The 26188-nt window shown below is 52.1% G+C and overlaps 1 protein-coding gene and 1 long non-coding RNA gene across 7 annotated transcripts in view; one reads left to right on the forward strand and one right to left on the reverse strand.

The window, feature by feature from the left end:
- RNF213 (ring finger protein 213) overlaps nucleotides 1-26188 on the forward strand; it is a 116060-nt gene that overhangs the window by 53303 nt on the left and 36569 nt on the right. For all 6 annotated transcript variants that reach the window (XM_035301997.3, XM_078374863.1, XM_035301995.3 and 3 more), the window contains 16 exons: nucleotides 1037-1659; nucleotides 3025-3190; nucleotides 5663-5880; nucleotides 7374-7514; nucleotides 7621-7785; nucleotides 9630-10785; nucleotides 11869-12062; nucleotides 12544-12702; nucleotides 13587-17198; nucleotides 18861-18997; nucleotides 19454-19549; nucleotides 21448-21566; nucleotides 22760-22870; nucleotides 23327-23472; nucleotides 23800-23947; nucleotides 24223-24361. In XM_035301997.3, the coding sequence (XP_035157888.3) occupies nucleotides 1037-1659; nucleotides 3025-3190; nucleotides 5663-5880; nucleotides 7374-7514; nucleotides 7621-7785; nucleotides 9630-10785; nucleotides 11869-12062; nucleotides 12544-12702; nucleotides 13587-17198; nucleotides 18861-18997; nucleotides 19454-19549; nucleotides 21448-21566; nucleotides 22760-22870; nucleotides 23327-23472; nucleotides 23800-23947; nucleotides 24223-24361 (7330 nt within the window). The remainder of the gene's footprint in view (nucleotides 1-1036; nucleotides 1660-3024; nucleotides 3191-5662; nucleotides 5881-7373; nucleotides 7515-7620; nucleotides 7786-9629; nucleotides 10786-11868; nucleotides 12063-12543; nucleotides 12703-13586; nucleotides 17199-18860; nucleotides 18998-19453; nucleotides 19550-21447; nucleotides 21567-22759; nucleotides 22871-23326; nucleotides 23473-23799; nucleotides 23948-24222; nucleotides 24362-26188) is intronic.
- On the reverse strand, nucleotides 21487-22352 carry LOC144582729 (uncharacterized). The gene is made up of 2 exons (XR_013536067.1): nucleotides 22218-22352; nucleotides 21487-21643 (listed from the first exon to the last, which is right to left on the reverse strand). It is a non-coding gene; the product is annotated as an uncharacterized LOC144582729 (long non-coding RNA).

The following is a 26188-nucleotide window of genomic DNA, read 5'->3' on the forward strand; positions in this document are numbered from 1 at the left end:
CCTGAAAAGTGGGTTGGCCCTCTGTGGGCTGCTGCCACAGGGTGTCGTGGCTCAGCCTGGAGGTTGACCCGTCTCCTGCCTGGATGGTACAGGCCTGGCTGCCAGGTTTCTGGGAGCCAAGAGGGAGAAGCGGGCTGGCGGGCCTCAGCATCCCGTGTGCAGTCCTCCCATGGGCCCTGTTCTCAACATGGTTCTCCACCACCTCCTTCTGTCTCCCGTGCTTCATGCCCCCTCCTCCGTACCCCTGACATTGGATAGTTCATGTCTTCTGTTAGCTTCTCGAGAAAGGGGATGTGTCTAGAAATGCCCTTTTTCTGCCATGTTTCTGTGGCCTCCAATCCAGACGCCCTTTTGCATTATCCTTTCTAGAAAATAAGCCACCTGTTGCCTGCGGGGGTGAAGGAGGCATTGTGGTGACAGTTGGTGTACTGGACCACATCTTTTTTCCTTTTCCTTTGTTTTTTTTTGAGTCTTGCCCTGTTTCCCAGGCTGGACTGCTGTGGCACAATCTCGCTTACTGCAACCTCCGCTTCCTGGGTTCAAGCGATTCTTGTGTCTCAGCCTCCCTACTATAGGCGCCCACCACCACGCCTTTTTGTACTTTTAGTAGCGATGGGGGTTTTGCCACGTTGTCCCAGCTGGTCTTGAACTCTTGACCTCAGGTGATCCGCCCGCCTCGGCCTCTCAATGTGCTGGGATTACAGGCCTGAGCTGCTGCACCTGACTAGTTCATGACTTTTAAAATACAATTTATATTCTGTCATCAGAGTGGGGTCTTGGAAAGAGTAAATAGGTGGATTTTTTCACACTGTCATCTTTACTCAGAAGTTACGATGCTTTCTTTATCATGAATATTGATGACCAAGGCCATGCGGGGAGGGAACGACCTGTAAACTCTTCCTGAGAAAGAAATCCTAGCAACTGTGTGCTCTTGAATTCGCTCAGAGAAGTGAGGAGAGTAAACCGTAGGAAAGTGAAATAAAATGGAATGATTATTAGAGCTTTGACTTCTGACATTTTCTTTTGGTTTCTAAAGTGGACTTTGGAGAGCTTGCAATAAGACACTCACAAGACCTCAGCAGTAAAAGATTAGACGAAGTTGTGACAGTGAGACTGTCCTCCTTCCCAATCTCAGAGAGGACAACGCATTACAACCTGAGCCCTCAGCTCCAAGCAATGGCTGGAAAGATTGACTTGCTCAGAGACAGCCACATCTTCCAGATCTTCTGGCGGGAAGCCGCAGAGCCTTTTGGTGTGCCTGAGGAGGAACGGGAAGCCGTGGAGCTTCCGAGTGAGCTGGAAGAGTCAGAAAGGCAGATGCTTCTGATTGAAGAGGTGCATGACTATTTGTATCTTCCCTCTTACAGAAGGTTCATAAGACTGTACCAGGATCTAAAGTCGGGAGAGGTCACCCTTGCAGAGATCGACGTCATCTTCAAGGACTTTGAGAATAAATACGAGGACCTGGCTTTAGAACTTAAGACCATGGGGACTGTGGACAAACAGGACCCGAGCAACTGGGTCAAGGAGCGAGTGGAACAGATCAAGGAGTACCATCACCTGCACCATGCTGTCCACGCAGCCAGGGTCATCCTGCAGGTCAAAGAGAGTTTGGGACTGACTGGTGACTTCAGTGTTCTCAACACTTTAGTAAACTTTGTAAGTTGCCTGCTAGGGACTGTGGGGGTTTGGAGGAGTGTCTTGCCCCAGACATCCGGAGCCATGGGTGTCATGGCTTTGAAAAGCTGGGAAGGTGACTTAGAGCTTCTGCCAAGGGCTCCTGTGTGTTTGGGACTTGAGGCCTGAATATCCCAAGGGCTTCGTTTTTGCCTTTGTTTGTAAATAGTCTGACCGCTCCTTAGCCAGAGGGAGTTTTGGGTCAGTATGAAGATCAAGAAAGGGCATCAAGTCCTCTTTCTGTGTTTGGAAAGGGCCATAGGCTCTCTGGGTTACAGAAGCCAAAAAGGAAAACTCGGTGTGGCGATTCAACCCCATCTCCTAGTTCTAGCCCAAAGCGGTAAATAAGTTGTTGCTGTTAGAGTTAAGAAGCGAGTCTTCTGCTTCCTATGTTTTTTAGAGATGGAGTCTCACTCTGTCACCCAGGCTGGAGTGCAGTGGCACAATCTCGGCTCAGTGCAACCTCTGCCTCCCGGGTTCATGTGATTCTCCTGCCTCAGCCTCCTGAGTATCTGGGACTGCAGGCATGTGCCACCACGCATGGCTAATTTTTGTATTTTTAGTGGAGATGGGGTTTCATCGTGTTGGCCAGGCTGGTCTTGAACTCCTGACCTCAGGTGATCTGCCCGCCTTGGCCTCCCAAAGTGCTGGGATTACAGGCATGAGCCACTGTGCCTGGCCAATTCCTATGTCTTTAGGTGAGCATTTGTAAGGTATATATGCCTGTAGTATATTATAGACCAGGATAATGATTAGAAATTAGCATAAAATCTGGAATCACGGCCAGGTGCAGTGGCTCATGCCTAGGAGGCTGAGGAGGTCAGGAGTTGGAGACCAGCCTGACCAACATGGTGAAACCCATTTCTACTGAAAATACAAAAATTACCCAGGTGTGGTGGCACGCGCCTATAATCTCTCAGCTACTCAGGAGGCTAAGGCAGGAGAATTGCTTGAACCAGGGAGGCGGAGGTTGCAGTAAGCCGAGATCATGCCATTGTACTCCAGCCTGGGAGACAGAGCTCTCACTCTGTCTCAAAAAAAAAAAAATATGGAATCACACCCACTTACACTTGAACCCTGGTGCAGGTCCTTGAGGAAGCAGCTGCTCTGGGCCTTAAACACCGAGTAGTCTGTCAGGTTCCCAGGAATCATGGTTACTCTCCATCAGGGAGAAACAGCAATGGGGATTAGATCATCCAATTCAGGAGTAAGAGCCTGGCGTGCCTGTTGTCACAGCAGCAGCAAATCCAGGAATCAAGGTGGGGCGGGATGGTAGATGCTTGAGGCTTACAGACTCTGGGCTTCTGCTGAATGAGTTCCAGTCCACAGTAGAGCTCTTCCTTGCAGACTGATAACTTCGATGACTTTTGCCATGAAACACTGGACCGGATCAACCAGGAGCTCATCCAGGCCAAAAAGCTGCTCCAGGACATCAGTGAGGCCCGGTGTGAGGCGCTCAAGGCTCTGTCCCTGAGAAAAGAGTTCATCTGCTGGGTCCGGGAGGCTCTTGGAGGTAAAATCAGTCTTTGGGGTTGCCTGGAAGCCTGGAGACAGTTTTCAGATGGCGCACTGTGCGGCTTTCTTAAACTCTTAGCTCTTAGGAAACACCTCCCCTGTGCCAGGTACTATATGAAGGGCAGAAAGATGTTGCCTGTGTTCTTTTTTTTTTTGGAGATGGAGTTTTGCTCTTGTCCCCCAGGCTGGATGCGATGATGCAATCTCGGCTCTCCACAACCTCCGTCTCCTGGGTTCAAGCAATTCTGCTCAGCCTCCTGAGTAGCTGAGATCACAAGCATGCATCACCACGTCCCGCTAATTTTGTATTTTTAGTAGAGATGGGGTTTCTCCATATTGGTCAGGCTGGTCTGGAACTCCTGACCTCTGGCGATCTGCCCACCTCAGCCTCCCAAAGTGCCAGGATTACAGATGTGAGCCACAGTGCCCAGCCGCCTGCATTCTTTAGGGAGATGGGCACTGCTCATAGAGTTCACATAGGTACAGTATTTCCCATGTGCTGGTGTAAAAACCACTCACCTTGCTGTGCCCTGCCACTTCAGATGCTTGCTGTAAATGGCTCAGGATCTTTTTCCTTAAAATCTTGCCCCCTTTTTCTTCCAGTAGATTTTTATTGGAGGACAACGAGAGTTCTTGCCCACAGATTTTTTTTTTTTTTAGCTGGAGTTTCCCTCTTGTTGCACAGGCTGGAGTGCAGTGGCACGATCTCGATTCACTGTAACCTCCGCCTCCTGGGTTCCAGTGATTCTCCTGCCTCACCCTCCAGAGTAGCTGGAATTCCAGGGACTGACCACCACACCTGGCTAATTTTTTGTATTTTCAATAGAGACAGGGTTTCACCATGTTGGCCAGTATGGTCTTGAACTCCTGACCTCAGGTGATCCATCTGCCTCGGGCTCCCAAAGTGCTGGGATTACAGGCATGAGCCACCATGCCTGGCCCCACAGATTATTGTCACAACCCCTCCATCGAGTCTGTGCATTTCTTGGCAGCCTCTCTAGCTTTGCGGCTAAGATGTCATTGGCAGAGTTGCTTTGGAGGAGGGTGTGAGAGGTAAGAAAGCGGCAGAGGAGGCAGGAGAGGCACAGGTGGCAGTGCAGGTGTGCTGGGGGCCTGGGACCACTGCCTGATGGGTGGCAGGTGCTGGCTCTCTTGGGAGCACTGCTGCCTTCAACAGTGGACTCCTCGGTCTGCGCTGATACACATCCTTCAATGAGTAATTCATCTGAGGGGCAGGGTCTGAGTGCTTCATAGCTAATTGTGAACACACGGTTTACAGCTGAGCCTTGGTTTCTTTTTTTTTTTTTTTTTTTTGAGACGGAGTTCCACTGTTGTTACCCAGACTAGAGTACAATGGCACGAACTCAGCTCACTGCAACCTCCGCCTTCTGGGTTCAAGCAGTTCTCCTGCCTCAGCCTCCCAAGTAGCTGGGACTACAGGTGCGCACCACCATGCCCAGCTAATTTTTGTATTTTTAGTAGAGACAGGGTTTCACCTTGTTGACCAGGATGGTCTTGATCTCTTGACCTCGTGATCCACCCGCCTCGGCCTCCCAAAGAGCCTTGGTTTCTTTTTGTTTAAATTGTAATGCTGTGTGGGTTGGAGGAAACAAGGCACACACAAGTGGGGTACAGTGCCTGGGGCACTGAAGTGGCTCAGGAACAACGAGATGTTGTTTAGTTGTATTAACATACGTTACAGGTTGGGCGTGGTGGCTCACGCCTGTAATAATACCAGCACTTTGGGAGGCCAAGGCAGGTGGATCACGAGGTCAGGAGTTCGAGACCAGCCTGGCCATCATGGAGGAACCCTGTCTCTGCGGAAAATACAAAAAGTTAGCTGGGTGTGGTGACAGGTGCCCGTAATCCCAGCTACATGGGAGGCTGAGGCAGGAGAATTGCTAACCTGGAAGGCGGTGGTTGTAGTGAGCCGAGATTGTGTCATTGCCCTCTAGCCTGGATGACAGAGATTCCGTCTCAAAAAAACAAATGAAAACACTACAAAAGATTGGGTGTTCTGGACACTTACTGAAAGCAGAAAGTGGACAGAACGTTAAAAATTCATGAACTGGCCAGGCGTGGTGGCTCATACCTGTAATCCCAGCACTTTGGACGGCCAAGGCAGGCGGATCACCTGAGGTCAGGAGTTCGGGACCAACCTGACCAACTTGGAGAAACCCCCATCTCTACTAAAAATACAAAAATTAGCCATGCGTGGTGCTGCATGCCTATAATCCCACTACTTGGGAGGCTGAGGCAGGAGAATCACTTGAACTGGGAGGTGGAGGTTGCAGTGAGCTGAGATTGTGCCATGCACTCTAGCCTGGGCAACAAGAGCCAAACTCTGTCTCAAAAAAAAAAAAAAATCGTGAACTATCTATTTCAGCTTCAGGAAGGATTATTGCCAAAGACCGAGTCTTGTGCCACCATGGAGTAGTCCCATGCCGACCTCCCCTCTTCTTTTCCCCAGGCATCAACGAGCTGAAGGTGTTTGTGGACCTGGCCTCCATCTCAGCAGGGGAGAACGACATTGATGTGGACCGGGTGGCCTGCTTCCATGACGCCGTGCAGGGCTACGCATCCCTGCTGTATAAGCTGGACCCCAGGGTGGGCTTCAATAGATTCATGAAGCATCTGAAAGAGCTGTGGAAGGCTCTGGACAATGACCAGCACCTGCCCAGGAAACTGGTGAGTCTTATTCTGGCTCTAATGCAGATTATGTTGAATAGAGCATGGCTTAGCAACATCAAGGGAGTGACTGCAAATGGTGGCACACCTGTATGGTAGGTTTACACACGGCCATCTACAATGAGCTTTAAAAAGCTTTCTTCAGGGGCTGGGCACTGTGGCTCACGCCTGTAATCCCAGCACTTTGGGAGGCCAAGGCAGGCGGATCATGAGGTGAAGAGATCAAGACCATCCTGGCTAACATGTTGAAACCCCATCTCTACTAAATATACAAAATTAGCCGGGTGTGGTAGCACACGCCTGTGGTCCCCGCTACTCGGGAGGCTGAGGCGGAAGAATCGCTTGAATCCAGGAGGCAGAGGTTGCAGTGAGCCAGGATTGCACCGTCGCACTCCAGCCTGGCGACAGAGCAAGACTCTGTCTCAAAAAAAAAAAAAGAAAAGCTTTCTTCATAAATGGAAATTCTCCATCTCGTTACTTAGAAAGTGGGCTACAAAATTATGTGACACATAGTAATCGCTGAGGTGCGAAACACATGAAACCCAGGAAGGAAGTATGCTAGTGTTGCCAGTTGTCTTTGAATGGTTGCAGTTGTCATTTTATTCTGTTACTTTTTGTTATTTTCCATAGTGGATATATATTTTTTATCAGAAAAACGTAAACATTTAAAATTTAACCAGGCATGGTAGTGCCCACCTGTAAATACACCAGCTACTCCGGAGGCTGAGACAGGAGAATCACTTGAACCCTGGAGGCAGAGGTAGCAGTGACTGAGATTGTACCATTGTACACCAGCCTGGGCAACACAGCAAGACCGTCTCAAAACAGAAAAGAAAAAAATTAACATTTGAATTTAAGTAAATTACCTGTCATAGGGTCTGAATGGACTTACGCAGCTTCACTAGATACTGGGCCACCCTCAGGAAGGCTGGTCCGCATGTGGGTAGAGGAGGAAATGACATATAGAAGGGCAGGTAAAGTTGTCTCCATTTTTCTGCTAGAAACTCAGCAGAGTTTCCAAATAAAAGCCTCTCTTGTGATCTTTCCTGAGTGCTTCTGGTTGAATTTGGGGGCCACAGAAGGATGCTGAGGACTTGGGGCTCCACAGCCATTGCTTCCAGCATCACTCCCAGAGGGTCCTCTGCACTGGGGACCGGCAGAGTGATGGTGTCTGGTGGAGGGCCAGGCAGGGAGCTGCTCATTCCCTTCCGCTCTTCTGCAAATAGAAGCCATGTGCCCTGTGTGCCAGCTGGGGCCCCAGGCACTGGAGGAAACATGGGTGAACAGCAGAGTACAAAGCGGCCATGAGCGACAGATCACGTCAGGTGGCACCTGGTCCAGTCGGGGCTCTGTGTGGGCGACTGCGTCCGAGCCCTGGGGAAGCGTGGGGAGAAGGCTGCCCAGTGAGGCAGAGGCTGGGGGCAGATGGCAGGAGGGAGGGGGAAGATGCTCATTCCAACTCTGGCCCATGTTCTCTCCTTTTGTCCCCACAGTATGACTCTGCCAGGAACTTGGAGTGGCTGAAGAATGTGAAGGAGAGTCATGGGTCTGTGGAGCTCTCATCCCTGACCCTGGCCACGGCCATCAACCAAAGAGGCATCTACGTGATCCAGGCACCCAAAAGTGACCAGAAGGTGAGCGGTCCCTGACCCTCGGTGCAGCTGTGGGCCATCTGCAGGCGGCAGCTAGTTCAGGGCTCCTGCCCCCAGGAGACTGACCTCTGACCTGTGTCCTTCACAGATTTCCCCAGACACGGTTCTGCACTTGGTCCTTCCCGAGGGCTCCAGCAGCCATGAGGAGTCACGAAAGTACTCTTTAGAGGAGCTGAAGGAGCTTTTGAACAAGCTGATGCTGATGTCTGGCAAGAAGGATCACAACAACGTGGAAGTGGAGCGGTTTCAGGAGGTGAGGCTGCATCTTTGCAGCAGTGCCAAGTGGAGGGGTTTCAGGAGGTGAGGCTGTATCTTTGCCACAGTGCCGAGTGGAGGGGTTTCAGGAGGTGAGGCTGTATCTTTGCCACAGTGCCGAGTGGAGGGGTTTCAGGAGGTGAGGCTGCATCTTTGCCGCAGTGCCGAGTGGAGGGGTTTCAGGAGGTGAGGCTGCATCTTTGCAGCAGTGCCGAGTGGAGAGGGGTTTCAGGAGGTGAGGCTGTATCTTTGCAGCAGTGCTGAGTGGAGAGGGGTTTCAGGAGGTGAGGCTGTATCTTTGCAGCAGTGCCGAGTGGAGAGGGGTTTCAGGAGGTGAGGCTCTATCTTTGCAGCAGTGCCGAATGGAGGGGTTTCAGGAGGTGAGGCTGTATCTTTGCCGCAGTGCTGAGTGGAGGGGTTTCAGGAGGTGAGGCTGTATCTTTGCCACAGTGCTGAGTGGAGGGGTTTCAGGAGGTGAGGCTGTATCTTTGCCACAGTGCTGAGTGGAGGGGTTTCAGGAGGTGAGGCTGTATCTTTGCCACAGTGTCCAGTGGAGGGGTTTCAGGAGGTGAGGCTGCATCTTTGCAGCAGTGCTCAGCTGGTGGTGCCATCTTGGCCATTAGGCCTGTGCACCCCCAAGAAAACGGTAAAGGGTTTGACTTGGGATTTGACTGATAGGAAGGGCTTCGCCCTTAGGCCTGTGGAGAGTAGAGCCAGCACATTTGTAGGGTGCATGGAACTCCAGTCCGCAGCCCCAGAGAGAGGTCTTAAGGCAGGCAGGACCCTGGGTTAGCATTCCCTCCTTACCATGCTCAGGGTGAACGCTGCAAGCTGGCAGCCTGTCTCAAACTCCTGACCTCAAGTGATCCGCCCACCTTGGCCTCCCAAAGTGCTGGGATTACTGGCATGGGCCACGGTGCCCAGGCTGTTAAATTTTTAAAATTATCTTTCTCTTTTTTTTCCTTTATCTTTCTCACCACACTGAGAAGGAGGTTGGTCACTCAGCAGATAGCCCTCAGAAAGACACTTAAATTGCTTCACTGACTATAAATCAGCAAGAATCCACATAACTAAGATTTAGTGGACAAAACAGAAGCAATCATACTGAGAATGGTGTACCGGTTTATTTAATAATCTCTCAATTTTATTATGGGTTCGTTCTGTAAGGTCAATTTGAACTTTACAGATGGTATCCTTTATCTCTGCTGTGTGCGGTGACTCACACCTGTAATGCCAGCACTTTGGGAGGCCAAGGTGGGAGGATCACTTCAGCCCAGGAGTTCGTGACCAGCCTGAGCAACATAGGGAGACATGCTCTCAAAATGTATAAAGTTTATTTTAAAAAAAAGGAAATACAATTTAAAAAAATTAAAACAGCCTGGGCGCAGTGGCTCACGCCTGTAATCCCAGCACTTTGGGAGGCCTAGGCAGGCATATCACTTGAGTTCAGGAGTTTGAGACCAGCCTGGCCGATATGGTGAAACTTGGTCTCTACTAAAATACAAAAATTAGCTGGGTGTGGTGGCAGGCACCTGTATTCTTAGCTATTCAGGAGGCTGAGGCAAGGAGAACCCGGGAGACAGAGGTTGCAGTGAGCCGAGTTCACACCACTGCACTCCAGCCTGGGTAACAGAGCGAGACTCCATCTAAAAAAAAAAAGGAAAAAAAAATTAATACAAATAATACCTTTTGTCTCTGCAATGACTCTTTTCCTGATAAGAGCGCCGTCCTCTCAGGTGGATTGTGTTGATGAGGAGGGAGGCCTTGTGAGTGCAAGTCTTGAGTGGACAGAGCCGTTCTCGCCTGGCTCTGTGAGCTGACCACTTGGCTCTGCGTCTCCAGGTCTTCTGCAGTGTGCAGAGGCTCAGCAAGGCCTTCATCGACCTGCACTGTGCTGGGAATATGCTGTTCCGGACCTGGGTCACCAGGGTCTACTGCTCCCCCAACCAGGATGTATCCCTCCTGATGGACTTTGGCTTGGAGCTGGGGATGAAGCTTGAGGAGGGTGGAGATGTCACTGAGGTGCTGGAAGCCGTCTGCAGGCAGATGGAGCACTTCCTCGATAGCTGGAAGAGATTTGTGACCCAGAAGCGCATGGAGCACTTTTACCTCAACTTCTACACAGCAGAGCAGCTGGTTTACCTGAGCACCGAGCTCAGGAAGCAACCCCCCAGTGACGCCGCCCTCATGATGCTGTCCTTCATCAAAAGCCACTGCACGCTGAGGGATGTCTTAAGGGCCTCTGTGGGGTGCGAGAGTAAGGCTGCCAGGCACCACGTGAGGACAGTGATGGAAGAACTCCCTCTGATGCTCTTCTCTGAGTCCCGCCTGGTGGACAAGGTGAAGGTCATCATGGAGCAGTTCATGGGGTGCCTTCCTGCCTTCCTGCCTGACTGCCTCGACCTGGAGGCCCTTGGCCACTGTCTGGCTCACCTGGCAGGGATGGGCGGGCCTCCTGTGGAGCGCGTTCTCCCGAGAGGCCTGCAAGTCGGCCAGCCCAACCTCGTCATCTGTGGCCACTCGGAAGTGTTGACAGCTGCCCTGGCCGTCTACATGCAAACCCAGAGCCAGCCCCTGCCCACCTACGATGAGGTGCTGCTCTGCACCCCGGCAACCACCTTTGAGGAGGTAGCGCTGCTGCTGCGCCGCTGCCTGACCCCGGGCTCTGGCGGGAACAAGATCTACAGCCTGCTGTTCGCCGATCAGCTGAGCTACGAGGTGGCGCGCCAGGCAGAGGAGCTCTTCCAGAAACTGCACACCCAGCAGCACCGGGAGGACTACCAGCTCGTGATGGTCTGCGATGCTGACGGGGAGCACTGCTACCTCCCCTCAGCCTTTAGCCAGCACAAGGTCCTTGTCACCCCCCAGGAATCCCTCGAGGCCATCCAGGCCTACCTGGCATGTCACTACCGGGTCCCGGAGCAGACCCTGTCAGCGGCGGCCGTGTTCAGGGACCGGCTGTGTGTTGGGATCGTGGCCTCGGAGCGAGCAGGTGTTGGTAAGGAGAGTGGTGGGGTGAGTGCGGTGGACGGGCCCCATCTCCCAGGGACTACCCGGGGCACTTCTCCCTCCAGCAGACAAAGCCTGTCTGCGGATAGAAAAACTGAGGCTCAGGGAGGCTGTGATTCATCTGTGGGTGTCAATCAGGGTCTGTACCAGAACTGGGCACCCTGGTTACCTGGTTGCCCACACTGGGCATTCTCTGGGAGCCCCATTCCCTTCCTCCTCTTGGCAAACATCTCTGCAGTTTACTTTTTTTTTGAGGTGGAATCTTGCTCTGTCACCCAGGATGGACTGCAGTGGCACAATCTTGGCTCACCTGCAACCTCCGTGTTCTGGGTTCAAGTGATTCTCCTGCCTCAGCATCCTGAGTAGCTGGGATTACAGGTGTCTGCCACCATGCCCAGCTAATTTTTGTATTTTTAGTAGAGGTGGAGTTTCACCATGTTGGCCAGTCTGGTCTTGAACTCCTGACTTTGTGATCCACCCGCCTCGGCCTCCCAAAGTGCTAGGATTACAGGTGTGAGCCACTGCGCGCCCATCCTGGGTTCTCTTTTATATATATATATGTAAAAGAGAGAGAGAGAGAGAGAGAGAGAGAGAGACACACAGACAGAGTCTTGCTCTGTCGCCAGGCTGGAGTGCAGTGGTGTGATCTCAGCTCACTATAGCCTTCACCTCCTGGGTTCAAACGATTCTCCTGCCTCAGCCTTCTGAGTAGCTGGGATTATAGGTCCCCACTACCATGCCTGGCTAATTTTTTTTTTTTTTTTGAGATGGAGTTTCACTTTTGTTACCCAGGCTGGAGTGCAATGGCGCGATCTCGGCTCACCGCAACCTCTGCCTCCTGGGTTCAGGCAATTCTCCTGCCTCAGCCTCCCGAGTAGCTAGGATTACAGGCATGCGCCACCATGCCCAGCTAATTTTTTGTATTTTTAGTAGGGATGAGATTTCGCCATGTTGGCCAGGCTGCTTTCAAACTCCTGACCTCGTGATTCACCCACCTCGCCCTCCCAAAGTGCTAGGATTACATGTGTGAGCCACTGCGCCCAGGCGTAATTTCTGTATTTTAATGTTACAGGAAAGTCTCTCTATGTGAAGAGGTTGCATGAGAAAATGAAGGTGCAGTTACGTAGGGAAAAGGTGCCTCTGAAAACCATTCGACTGATCGACCCTCAGGTGGATGAGAGCCAAGTCCTGGGTGCCCTCCTGCCCTTCCTGGACGTGCAGTATCAGAAGGTCCCCATGCTCTTTCACCTGGACGTGACCTCCTCGGTAAGGGCCGTCAAGTGCCAGCAGATGGCCACATCAGGAAAGACATAGTCCCTCCTCACCTTATAGAGAATTCCTTCTTTCCACACGCCCAGTCCTGTGAAGCTTAATAGTAGGAATGCGGTGTGAGAAGTGTGTTGTCAGGCTGTTTCCTCCTTGTGTGAATGTCTTGGTGTGCGCTTACCCCAACCTGGGCGTAGCGCCTGGTGCACCAGAGGCTTCATGCTACACGCTGTTGCTCCTGGGCCGCAATCCTGTGCCGTGTGTGGCTGTACTGAATACCAGAGGTATTTGTGTATCTGAGCACAGAAAAGGCACAGGGAAGTACGGTGTCAGGATCTTATGGAACTGCCCTTGGAGTCGTGGGTTCTTGCCAGCTGGTCGTCAAGATCGTCATGACAAAGAGCAAAATGAGAGGGGTTTTTGGAGTTGGGAGAGCTCCCCGGCTGTGGTGTGTTTATACCTCGTGCTCTTCTGTCTTTAGGTGCAGACTGGAATTTGGGTGTTTCTTTTCAAGCTCCTCATTTTACAATACCTAATGGATATAAATGGGAAAATGTGGCTTCGGAGCCCCTGCCATTTGTACATCATCGAAATCCTGGAAAGGAGGACTTCAGTGCAGTCCAGGAGGCCTTCAATGCTGGTCTGTACCGTGGGGCATTTTCACATGGTGTGGGAGGGTCTTGCCATCCTTCAGGTCTTAGTGAAGCGGAGCGATGTGTTTAGGTGACTCAACACCTTTGCCTTCCTTAGTGCAGCAGCCGAGTGCAGTGTTACTAAAAAAAAGCCCACCTTTTTTTTTTTTTTTTTTTTTTCAAGACAGTCTCTGTCTGCCAGACTGGAGTGCAGTGGTGTGATCTCGGCTCACTGCAATCTCCGTCTCCCAAGTTCAGGCGATTCTCGTGCCTCAGCCTCCTGAGTAGAGGGATTACAGGTACTTGCCACCAAGCCCAGCTAATTTTTGCATTTTTAGTAGACAGTGTTTCACTATGTTGGCCAGGCTGGTCTCAATCTCCTGACCTTGTGATCCACCTGCCTGAGCCTCCCAAAGGGCTGGGATTACAGGCATGAGCCACCGTGCCCCGGCAATTAAGTGCATTTTTCATAAAGTTCTCTTTTTTTTTTTTTTTTTTGAGATGGAGTTTTACTCTTGTTACCCAGGCTGGAGTGCAATGACGTGATCTTGGCTCACTGCAACCTCCGCCTCCTGGGTTCAGGCAATTCTCCTGCCTCAGCCTCCTGAGTAGCTGGGACTACAGGCGCGCACCACCATGCCCAGCTAATTTTTTGTATTTTTAGTAGAGACGGGGTTTCACCATGTTGACCAGAATGGTCTCGATCTCTTGACCTCGTGATCCACCCACCTCGGCCTCCCAAAGTTCTGGGATTATAGGCGTGAGCCACCGTGCCTGGCTTAAGTGCATTTTTCATAAAGGTCCATCCAATATAGACGCCCTGAGGGTTGAGACACAAAAGCTTTTCTTAGAAAGTTTTGTTGTGACCACGTCATTCGTGTTTCCTTTCCAGCGGACACGTGCCCCCCAGTTCAGTTTTCTTGACATCTTTCCAAAAGTCACCTGCAGGCCTCCCAAAGAGGTGATTGACATGGAGCTGAGTCCCCAGAGGAGTGACACCGAGCCTGGAATGGATGAGTGGGAGTTCTCCAGCGAGGCTTTCCAAAGACCTTACCAGTATTTAAAACGGTTCCATCAAAACCAAAACCTAGACAAGTTTCAGTACCAAGAAGGCTCTGTCGAAGGCACTCCGGGGGAATGCCTGCAGCACTTCCTGATTTACTGTGGGGTTATCAACCCATCCTGGGCAGAGCTTCGGAACTTTGCCCGGTTCCTAAATTATCAGCTCAGAGATTGTGAGGCCTCTCTCTTCTGCAATCCGAGTTTCACTGGAGACACACTGAGGGGCTTCAAGAACTTTGTGGTGACCTTCATGATCCTTATGGCAAGAGATTTTGCCACACCAACACTCCACACCTCTGACCAAAGCCCGGGGAAGCACATGGTCACCATGGATGGGGTCAGGGAAGAGGACCTGGCTCCCTTCTCTCTCCGGAAGAGGTGGGAGTCGGAGCCTCACCCATACGTTTTCTTCAACCATGACCACACCTCCATGACGTTCATAGGCTTCCATCTCGAGCCCAACAGCCACGGCGGTGTCGACGCCATCAATCACTTGACGAGGGAGGTCATCAAGAGAGACGTCATGACCGTGGACCTGTACGAGGGGCTGCTGCTGCAGAGGGTGCCCTTTAATGTTGACTTTGATAGACTGCCCAGACACGAGAAACTTGAGAGGCTCTGCCTGGCCCTAGGGATCCAATGGGCCATCGACCCTGACGACACGTATGAGCTCACGACAGACAACATGCTGAAGATCCTTGCCATCGAGATGCGCTTCCGGTGCGGGATCCCCGTTATCATCATGGGAGAAACCGGCTGTGGGAAAACCAGGCTGATTAAATTCCTTAGTGACCTGCGGCGTGGCGGTGCCAATGCTGACACCATCAAGCTGGTCAAGGTGCACGGAGGGACGACTGCAGATGTGATCTACTCCAGAGTCTGGGAGGCCGAAAACGTGGCCTTCTCCAATAAGGTCCAACATCAGTTGGACACTATCTTGTTTTTCGACGAAGCCAACACCACAGAAGCTATAAGCTGTATTAAAGAAGTCTTGTGTGACCGTACAGTGGACGGCCAGCCCCTGGCCGAGGACTCCGGCCTGCATATTATAGCTGCTTGCAACCCGTACCGGAAGCACTCTGAGGAGATGATCTGCCGTCTGGAGTCAGCTGGTCTGGGCTACAGGGTTAGTGCGGAGGAGACGGCTGACAGGCTGGGCTCCATTCCGCTGAGGCAGCTGGTGTACCGGGTGCACGCTCTGCCCCCGAGCCTGATACCTCTGGTGTGGGACTTTGGACAGCTGAGTGACACTGCGGAAAAGCTCTACATCCAGCAGATTGTCCAGAGACTGGTTGACTCCATCAGCCTGGATCAAAACGAGACTCGCATAATCATAGACATCCTCTGCGCTTCTCAGGGTTTCATGAGGAGAAGAGAAGATGAATGCAGCTTTGTCAGCCTCCGGGACGTGGAGCGTTGCATGAAGGTTTTCAGGTGGTTCCACGCGCACAGCGCCATGCTCTTAGCACAGCTGAACTCCTTTCTCTCCAGGTCCAGCGCCAGCAAAAATCACATTGAGTGGAGACACCCTGTCCTCTGGTCCTTGCTGCTGGCCATCGGGGTGTGTTACCACGCCTCTTTGGAAAAGAAAGACTCATATCGGAAAGCCATCGCCAGGTTCTTTCCGAAACCGTATAACGACAGCCGGCTGCTTCTGGATGAAATCACGCGGGTGCAGGATCTTTTTCTGGATGGCGTGCCTCTGAGGAAAACCATTGCCAAGAACCTGGCCTTGAAGGAGAACGTCTTCATTATGGTCATCTGCATCGAGCTGAAGATCCCCCTCTTCCTGGTGGGGAAGCCCGGCAGCTCCAAGTCCCTTGCCAAGACCATCGTGGCCGACGCCATGCAGGGACTGGCTGCCCACTCGGATCTGTTCCGCAGCCTGAAGCAGGTCCACCTGGTGTCATTCCAGTGCAGCCCGCACTCCACCCCACAGGGCATCATCGGCACCTTCCGCCAGTGTGCCCGCTTCCAGCAGGGGAAGGACCTGCAGCAGTACGTCTCCGTGGTGGTGCTGGATGAGGTGGGGCTGGCGGAAGACTCGCCCAAGATGCCCCTGAAGGCTCTGCACCCGCTGCTGGAAGACGGATGCATTGAGGATGACCCCGCCCCCCACAAAAAGGTCGGCTTCGTGGGCATCTCCAACTGGGCTCTTGACCCTGCCAAGATGAACCGGGGTATCTTTGTGTCGCGTGGCAGCCCCAATGAGAGAGAGCTCATAGAGAGCGCCAAGGGCATCTGCTCCTCGGACAGCCTTGTCCAGTGCCGCGTCCAAGGGTACTTTGCGCCCTTTGCCAAAGCCTATGAGACGGTGTGCCGGAGCCAGGACAAGGAGTTCTTCGGGCTTCGCGACTACTACAGCCTCATCAAAATGGTCTTCGCCACAGCAAGGGCTTCCAATAAAAAGCCTTCTCCACGAGAGATTGCACATGCTGTTCTAAGGAACTTCAGTGGCAAGGATGACATCCACGCTCTGGACATCTTTCTGGCCAATCTGCCTGAGGCCTTGAGCTCAGAGGAAGTCAACCCGGTGCAGCTGATCAGACAGAACATCTTCGGGCCCTCTCAGAAGGGGCTGGGCGGACAGCTGGAAGACGGCGAGTCCCGTTACTTGCTTGTGCTGACCAAAAACTACGTGGCACTGCAGATCCTGCAGCAGACCGTCTTTGGGGAGGACCAGCAGCCGGAGATTATTTTTGGTTCCGGTTTCCCCAAGGACCAGGAGTACACCCAGATCTGCAGAAACATCAACCGTGTGAAGATCTGCATGGAAACGGGCAAGATGGTGGTGCTTCTCAACCTGCAGAACCTCTACGAGAGCCTCTACGATGCGCTCAACCAGTACTACGTCCACCTTGGTGGCCAGAATTACGTGGATCTTGGTCTGGGGACCCACCGTGTCAAATGTCGGGTTCACCCCAACTTCCGCCTAATAGTCATTGAAGAGAAAGAGGTCGTGTACACACACTTCCCCATCCCCCTCATTAACCGGCTGGAGAAGCACTATCTGGATATCAACACGGTCCTGGAGAAATGGCAGAAGAACATCGTGGAGGAGCTCCGTGCGTGGGTGGAGAAGTTTGTCAACGTCAAAGCAGAGCAGTTCCTGGACAGGCACAAATACAGCCCCTCTGACGTCTTCATCGGCTACCACTCGGACGCCTGTGCCTCCGTGGTGCTGCAGGCCATAAAGAGGCAGGGTCCCCGGGCCTTGACGGAGGAACTTTACCAGCAGGTGTCTGGGGAGGCCAAGTGGATTCTGCTGAACTGCGCCACGCCCGACGCTGTTGTCCGGCTGAGCGCCTCTTTGCTGGACTCGTTCACTGCGGAGTCGCTGGCACATGAGTATTTCTACAAACAGAGGCACAACTCCTTTGCAGATTTCCTTCAGGAGCACCTGCAGGCAACAGACCTGGCGTGCCATGCCACCTTCACAGAGGTGATTGTGTTTCTGCACTTGCACCCTATCCTCTGTCACCCAAGAGTCCTAAACCCCTAGTGTCAGGATTCAGGATTCTTCCCCAGGTAGTGGCTAGGGATCCTACATGGAGAAGCTGAGACCAGATGCTGGGCTGTCTCCTCTGTGGTAGGTGTTGGGAGAGCCAAGTATCTATGTAGGTCTAGTTAACCAGGGGCTGAGTGTGCAGTGTCTGTGCAGTGCGCCATGCTGGTGACAGCACCATACACCATGTTCACACCAACCAATGAACTACCACTTTCCAGGACTGGGCCAGGGTCACTGGGGATGCACAGATGAATTTGCAGCTCTTGTCCTTTGTTAGCATACAGGGAGCGTGGAGAGGCCAGCACGTGAACAGATCCCATCAATATCATAGATGCTATGCTTAGAGGCAGAGAGGGGCGGTGCAAATCAGGATGCAAGGTCAGATGAGACGTTCTCTAGGAGAGGCGCCTCACGCCAGTGGGGTAGAATGGCTGGGAAGGGGCTGTAGGCAGAGGCCCTTCTGTGGGCAGACAGCACCATCTGTGCAGAGCTGCTGACAAGAGCTTGGGGTTCAAGGCTGTGAGTGCTGAGATGGGGGGATGAGGTGTAGCCAGAGAGAACTGGTGGAGGGCCTCAGCAGCCCTGAGGAGCCATGTCTCAGCAGTACAGGGCAGGCACTGCACGCATGTCTCCCTGCCTGGGTGAAGGGAGTCTGATGAAAGGCTGTTGTGGAAAATGGGCTGGTGGGGAGGCCGCTGGAACGGTACAAAGGAGAGGAGCAGATGGAACCCAGAGCTACGTAGGTGGCAATTTGGCAGGGCCAGCACCAGCACCCAGTGGGGCATGGGGCATGGAGAGCTCCGGGGCGGCTCCCCGGGTTCCTCCTTAGATGAGTGGATGTTGCTTCATCGTGACAGATAACCCAGGAACGGACAGCAGGTTTTGGGGGACAAGTGGTGATGTTCGCTGGGGACAGGCTTTGGTGTGTTGTACAGTTGGATGTAGGGATCTGAGCTCTGTGGTGAGGCCGGGCTGGGAGGTGGGGATTCCTGGGCTAGAGCAGCAGGCCTTGAGGAACTTTTTGGCTTGCACTGCGATGGGGGAGTGACCTGTGAGACAGGAGCATTGCTGACATCTGGGGGAAGGGGCACCAATCACGAACTCCATCAGAAAGCATGAAGCCAGATTATAAGAAGCAATGGTATTTGTGCTCAGTCCTAAGGGTTCATGGGAATCTCAAGTAGGGACCAAGCAGTCAGAGACCAGGCATCTAGGGAGGAGAAGGTGGCAGAGACCCCAGCATCTAGGGAGGAGGAGAAGGCGGCAGAGACCCCGGCATCTAGGGAGGAGGAGAAGGTGGCAGAGACCCCAGCATCTAGGGAGGAGGAGAAGGTGGCAGAGACCCCAGCATCTAGGGAGGAGGAGAAGGCACCCTTGGGGCAGGTGGAGTCTTCTGATGCCTTTGGCCCTCCCTGCAGGGCCTCCCAACCTGTGCTGCCTTGTTTTGGGAAACTCCTTTGGGTCTGGATTCTGTGCCATCCTGTGACAACTGCACAGCACTGGACATCCACAGGTTTCTAGAATCTGTCTACACCTAGCAGACTTGCAACCTTTCCTTGAATTCTGGAAAGTAATTTGCATTTTCTGACTTTGTAGATTACCACTTTCTCCAGGCTGCTAACAAGTCACGACTGTGAAATTTTACAATCGGAGATCACGGGCGGGGCTCCAAAACCCACACTCCTGTGGCTGCAGCAGTTTGACACTGAGCTCTCATTCCTCAAAGAAGTCCGGTGAGGTTCCCTGCCTACCCCGCCCTCTCCCTCCCCAGCCGTGGCCACGTGGCTTCTGCATGGCGATGGTGCCACGGCCAGTTCATGAGCACTGCCATCCCGAGACTGTGAGATCGATCCCTGTTAAATTTCTCCCAGTGTCCCTCTCACCTCCATCATCATCTGCAGTGCGGTGCTGGCCAAACACCCTCCTCTGACAGCACCGTCCTCGGACCTAGTTAGGAGGCATCCATTGGGTTTCTCCCCTGGACTGTCTGTTTTTACAGAAGAAAATCCAACCTAAGTAGCTGTTTCTTTGTAGCTTTTATGTTTCCCATCACTTTAGGGAATTTTGTTATCCATTTTTTAAGACCAAGAACTCCCTTGAATAACTTTGCTTTTCTTTTTTTTTAATTTTTTATTGGATTTTAGGTTTTGGGGTACATGAGCAGAGCATGAACTTTGCTTTTCTTTCAGAAACTGTTTAACGAACAGAGCCAAGTGTAAAATCCTCATTATTCAGACAGACTTTGAAGATGGAATCCATAGTGCCCAGCTCATCGCCTCAGCTAAGTATGTTTTTAGTATTTTTCTTAGAAACGATGTAAAAAACTCAAAATGTAGGAGGTCCTAGAGAATTTCTTCCTTGAAAACTGTATCATGTCATAGTCAATATAGAAATAAAAATAACAATTCTTCCCCCGCCTCATTCCCCAAATGTGAATTAGGGAAACTGAAGAAAGAGAGACAAAAAGAAAAGGCTAATAACATTATAAAAATAGTGAACTGGGCCTGGGCAACAGAACAAGAACTCATTCCTAAAAAAATAAAATAAAATAATTAGCCATCTGCATTGCACCTGTAGTCCCAGCTCGTCAGAAGGCTGAGGTGGGAGGATCGCTTGAGCCTGGGAGGTCAACGCCGCAGTGAACTACGAGGGCATCACTGCACTCCAGCCTGGGGGCCAGAGCAAGAGCCTGTCCTCCCCCCAAAAAACTGAAATGCAAGAGGTGTAAATAATGTATAAATAATGGAATATTAGACCGAGCGCAGTTGCTCACGACTGTAATCTCAGCACTTTGAGAGGCCAAGGTGGGTAGATCACGAGGTCAGGAGTTCAAGACCAGCCTGACCAAGATGGTGAAACCCCGTCTCTACTAAAAAATACAAAAATTAGCCGGGTGCAGTGGCAGCTGCCTGTAATCCCAGCTGCTTGGGAGGCTGAAGCAGGAGAATCGCTTGAACCCTGGTGACAGAGCTTGCAGTGAGCTGAGATCACTTCATTGTACTCCAGCGTGGGTGACAGCGAGCCTCCATCTCAAAAAAAGATATAAAATGATGCCTTTGAAGCCTGTGTTTGTAGACATGTTTTAACAGGTAACTATTAATTTTGAATTATACAATTTGAATTTATTTTGAGTTCGAAGATGATAACAGTAGTTAAATGCTTGTATCCGTTTTCTATGGGTATTTTTATAGTGTTTGTAGGGGAAGTCTGATACTCTTAGAATTCACTGTGCCCCTTTATTACTAAAGTAAAATGAATTCTGGACTTGACGAAGCATTGGATGCCATATTTCATTTTGTGGCTCAGCTCTCAGCAAGGAACTGGCCATTGGTCATCTGAAGGGAACTGCATTGTGTACAGAACTCTTTCCTGAAATGGAAAAGTCAGCTGGGAACAGGGGCTGTTCCCTGTAATCCTAGCTACTTGGGAAGCAGAGGCAGGAGGATCGTTTGAGGCCAGGAATTTGAGCCCAGCCTGGGTAACATAGCAAGACTCCATCGCTTAAGAAAAACACGGAATGGAAAGTTCAGCTAGCCTCACCCTTAGCCGCATCAGGGCAGGCCCATTGAGGAGCACAAGAGAGGGTTTCTGGTCGATTAAGCAATGCCACTTCAAAGCAGAGGATGTAGGAGCAGGGAAGAAGATGAGCCTACCCAGAGAAGATTTCTTGTTGCCTTGTAAGAGAAGAAATCGTGATTGGCCAGGCACGGTGGCTCGCACCTGTAATCCCAGCACTTTGGGAGGCTGAGGCAGGTGGATCTCGAGGCAGGCGGATCACGAGGTCAAGAGATCAAGACCATCCTGGCCAACATGGTGAAACCCCATCTCCACTAGAAATATAAAATTAGCCAGGCGTGGTGGCATGTACCTGTAGTCTCAGCTACTTGGGAGGCTGAGGCAGAAGAATTGCTTGAACCTGGAAGGCAGAGGTTGCAGTGAGCCAAGACTGTGCCACTGCACTCCAGCCTGGCAAAGAGTGAGACCCCATGTCAAAAAAAAAAAAAAGGGAGAGAGAAGAAATGGTGATCACAGGGGTCTGAAGTTTATGTGAAGCTCATCAGAATGGGTGGCCGAGGGACTGACCGACAGCTCTGAGAACACCCTTCCGCAGCTGCACAACTTTGCTTGGTTTATTTTTTTGTTTGTTTTTTAAATGAGGTATTCTTTTTTTTTCTTTAAATAGGTACTCTGCTATAAATGAAATCAACAAAATACAAGACAGTGGGGACCGTATCTTTGTCTATTTCATCACCAAACTGTCCCGGATGGGAAGTGGGACAGCCTATGTGGGCTTCCATGGAGGTGAGACCAGAACACCAGCCGTTGTATTATTCAGTAACGTCTGAGCTGTTTCTCATCTGGTGCTATGTTGTACAAGTCTGAAATTAGAATCTTAATGTTAACCTCAACAGTATTCTTTCCAGATGTAATTAGATTTCTTACCACTGATTACTGTAAAAAACACAAATCCTGGCTGGACGCGGTCCTCATGCCTGTAATCCCAGCACTTTGGGAGGCCGAGGCAGGTGGATCACCTGAGGTCAGGAGTTTGAGACCAGCCTGACCAACATGGAGAAACCCCATCTCTACTAAAAATACAAAATTAGCCAGGTGTGGTGGCTCATGCCTGTCATCCCAGCTACTTGGGAGGTTGAGGCAGAAGAATTGCTTGAACCCAGGCAGCAGAGGTCACAGTGACTCCTGTCTGGGCAACAAGAGCAAAACTCCATCCCAAAAAAACAAAACAACAACAAAACGTGCGTCCTGGGCCTGGGGGCTGCAGCATACAGCCTGTCCGGGGCCTGGGGGCTGCAGCATACAGCCTGTCCGGGGCCTGGGGGCTGCGGCATACAGCCTGTCCGGGGCCTAGGGGCTGCAGCATACAGCCTGTCCGGGGCCTGGGGGCTGCAGCATACAGCCTGTCCTGGACTGAGTTGCGGGCAAGCTCCTCACCTCAGCAAGTGGGTCACACAGAGCAGAGACCTCCCTTCCTGACAGACACCGTCAGGAATGCACCGATAGGTCTGTTTGGTGGGGAGGAAGGGCAGGAGGTCAGGCTAGCCTCAGATCTGTTGTTCCAAGGAATTGTCACTAGCTATTTATTACGTGGAAAAATCAGTGTTCCAGAAATAGGAAAGTAAGTCTACGCAAATAATTTTCTGGATAATGGAAGGCAGACCTTGGCAGTGTCCCCAACCCCTCACTAACTGTGATACAGCAACTCATGGGTGAAAGAGCCACAGGCCTGTCCACGCGTCCTTCCCATGCCTGCCACTGCAGATCTCACTGTGGCTGTTTACGTTGAAACTGTTGATGTGTGTAGAATGACTCAGGTGGTTTCTGTGCAGGCCCATTCCAGGGTTTCCCCTTCAGGGTGCCAGTCATTCATTTAGCAGTGAGGTAACGACAAGCCAGGGTGTGCAGTGTCCCTGCGTAAGGCTGAGAAACAGCTGGAAGAGACATGAGATGGTTCTGGATGGCTTCGCTCTTCACAGGGCTGTGGCAGGCTGTGCACATTGATGACCTCCGGAGATCCACTGTCATGGTTTCGGATGTGACCAGGCTGCAGAGTGTCACCATCAGCCAGCTGTTCGCACCCGGAGAGTGTGAGTCATGAGGCAGAGCCTCTGCGGGCGCTGGTGGTGGAAGGGCAGGTGGTAGGTGTGGAGTGTGGTGTGAACATGGCACTAGGGAGGGGCAGGGCCACCGTGCTTTTGTCCCTCAGCAGGTGCTTGGGGATACATTTGCAGAACTGACAGGTGGCTCGCCATGAAGCCCCAGGGCCCAGCAGGTGTGCGTTCCACAGGCTGAGGCAGAGCTCCGTGAGCAGGCCAGCCATGGAAGTGAGCTCCTGGAACTCGCCGGAGCCCAGGCTGGAAGGAAGGGGTGGCCCTGGGGCCGACCTTCTTGACCATGAGCTCTCTCCAGGGTACCCACTGCCAGAGCTGGGGCCAGGGCAGCCTGCACTCTTGGAGCCTGAGCACACAGACTCCCAGGTGGTGCTGCTGCCAGTCCGTGCCATCTTCCGAGTGGTAATGCGATCACGTTTGCTTTGACTGCAGTGGGTTTGGGACACTGGGTGGAAGACGGCGGTGAGGAGGCGATGGAAATGGAGGCTAGTATGTCGGGCTCAGTGGCAGAGGAGGCCATGGAAACAGAAAGCTCTGAAAAGGCGGACAAGGAGACGTCTGGGCTTGGAGGCGGTGATGTAAGTCCCGGTGTCTGGGGCCTCCCCTTGTGCTGCATCTTTGTGCTTTTACACTGGGAGCTGGAGGAGCCACCACAGCTGTGCAGGAGTGAGGATGGTGCCTCACTTCCCTCACGTAGCCACTGTCTCGTTGCTGGTTACTGGGGGTCAAAGGCATCAGCACCGGCAGTTTTGGGGGCACGGGGCCAGCGTCTCTTCTTTGCCCATGAAGCCTGCCGCCCTGTGCTGTTTGGGTGCTGCACGGAGAACCTCATCGCCTGGGGTGGTTTGGCTTTTACCCACCATGTAAGCGGCAGAAACGGATGGCCCAACTGTCTCCACCGACAGGGGCAGATCCTGGATACCACCAGTCTGCTGAGGAGCTGCGTGCAGAGCGCCGTGGGCATGCTCAGGGACCAGAACAAGAGCTGCATGCGCAACATGCGGAGGGTGGTGCTCCTCCTGGGCCTCTTCAATGAGGACAGTGCAGGCAATGGTAGGAGCCCCCACCCTTCTCGCCCCTGCCCCAGCCGGCATGGACTCTTCCTGAGGAGCGGGCATCATGTCACTGCGAGTTGGGGACACCCTCTCAGGTTTCCGTGTCGCAGCAGAAGCAGTGACACAGTGGGAATCTAAGCATATCTCTCAAATTTTGCTCTATAATCTGCCTGACCAAAGGACTTCCCTGCCCAGGGGGAGTGGGTCAGAAGCACCATGGAGCCAACAGCTCAGCCACGGCCATGCTGAAAGTCCATCTCTGCTTTTGCACAGCCTCTTTCTTGCAGGTATCCAAGATGCGCCTCAATGTCCTTTTAAAGAAGCAAGAAGACAGCCAATTCCACCTTCTGAAGGAGTGGGTGGCAAGGGAAGCCTCCAACCAGGACGCCCTCCAGGAGGCAGGCACATTCAGGTACCGTGACTAAAAGAAGCAAGGAGGGGCTCCAGTCTGGAGGCAGCATGGGGACCGCGCAGGGATCTCTCCATCCGTACCATGGGGATCTGCCTGTAGGAATCTCTCCATCTGAGCCATGGGGACCTGCCTGCAGGGATCTCTCCATCCACGCCATGGGGACTGAGATGTTTCTTTCTAAACCTCTCAGCCATTCAAAGCTGTCATTTTCCCCACAAGAAGCACACAGGAGATCTGGACGGTGGCCATATACGGGGTGCTTGCCTCTTCCCTCTGCTGTTCTGTTTACAGGTTTTCATACTAAAAACTGAAATAGAACATCTGTTCTTAGAGTAGAGCATTGACTGACATTTAGGTTGGAAACCATAGAAAGGGCTGGTATTTTCAGTTACGAAGTTGAAATAATGTGCAGGGCGGGAGGGGACAGGTGTTATTTTCCGGTCCTGCTGTTTGAAGAATTATCACGGCAAAACCAGGACCCAGCAGTACCATTTAAGGCTACGGGTCTTTTTCTGTCACCCGTGAGACTGACCCGTGATGACCTTGGATGTGGCCATGTGTCATAGAGGAAGGAGGGGTGCTCTGGGCCCCAAACGGAGGGTCTCTAAGACAGGCTGTCACACCTCCCGGCTGGCAGTGTAAGAAACCAGTGACTGCGATTTGGGCCCAGTTTTCTCATCTCTAAAGGACCGTGGGACTCCTCCATGAGTCCCTTCCAGGTCCAAGCTTCTGTGCCGGTGGTGGGTTTGCTTTGGGTGTGATCTGCAGGAGGGAACGTGAGGAAGAAGCAGAGTTAAGGGGAATGGGGCTTACAGACGCCTTCCTCATGAGCAGAGATTTTCTGTTTCTACTTAAAGTGACCCTTTGTTTCTTTCCTTCTCATGCCTTCTGAAGGGATTTTTAGGAGATCAGAAATATTTTCATTTCCCTCAGTTCCTCCTTGTGGACTCTGTTGATGAGTCCACATCAACGGAGTCTCACTCTGTTGCCCAGGCTGGAGTGCAGTGGCCTGATCTCAGCTCACTGCAACCTCCACCTCCCGGGTACAAGCGATTCTCCTGCCCCAGCCTCCTGAGTAGCTGGGATTACAGGTACCCGCCACTATGCCTGGCTAATTGTATTTTTAGTAAAGATGGGGTTTCGCCATGTTGGCCAGGCTGTTCTCGAACTCCTGCCCTCAAGTGATCCACTTGCCTCAGCCTCCCGAAGTGCTGGGATGGCAGGCGTGAGCCACCTCAGCCAGCCTACTGATGCTTTTAAATCCCTGACTCCACTCTCCAGGACCAGCCCTGAGGCATGGAACCTCCTCAGTCTGCTCTTCCCTACTCTGCTGTTGGCACAGCACTAGGCCTGGCTCCATTGCATTCTGTGGTTGTCCTCGAGGCCTGCACAGCTGGAGTGGAATCAGCCTCAGCAGCTCCCGCCCCTCCCAGTGCAGGAATCAGACTCAGCAGCTCCCGCCCCTCCCAGTGCAGGAATCAGGCTCAGCAGCTCCCGCCCCTCCCAGCACTCAGCTTTTCCTAGTTTGCTGTTTTCTCCTTAAATCAGGTGACCTCTCTGGTCATTGGTATGCTGTGTTTTCCCAGTAGACATTTAAAAATTTTTGCCAGGTTCCTGGGTTCTCTCTCTCTCTCCCTTTCTCTCTCTCTCTCTCTCTCTACACACACACGTATATATATATGTGTGTATATATTTAATATATTTATATATATATAATTATATACATTTTTAAAATTATTATTTTTTGAGAAGGAGTCTCGAACTGTCACCTTGGCTGGAGTGCAATGGCACCATCTCGCTCACTACACACCTCCAGTTCCTGGATTC

Source organism: Callithrix jacchus, chromosome 5 (genome assembly GCF_049354715.1).
Source record: "Callithrix jacchus isolate 240 chromosome 5, calJac240_pri, whole genome shotgun sequence".
In the NCBI taxonomy this organism is placed as follows: Eukaryota; Metazoa; Chordata; class Mammalia; order Primates; family Cebidae; genus Callithrix; species Callithrix jacchus.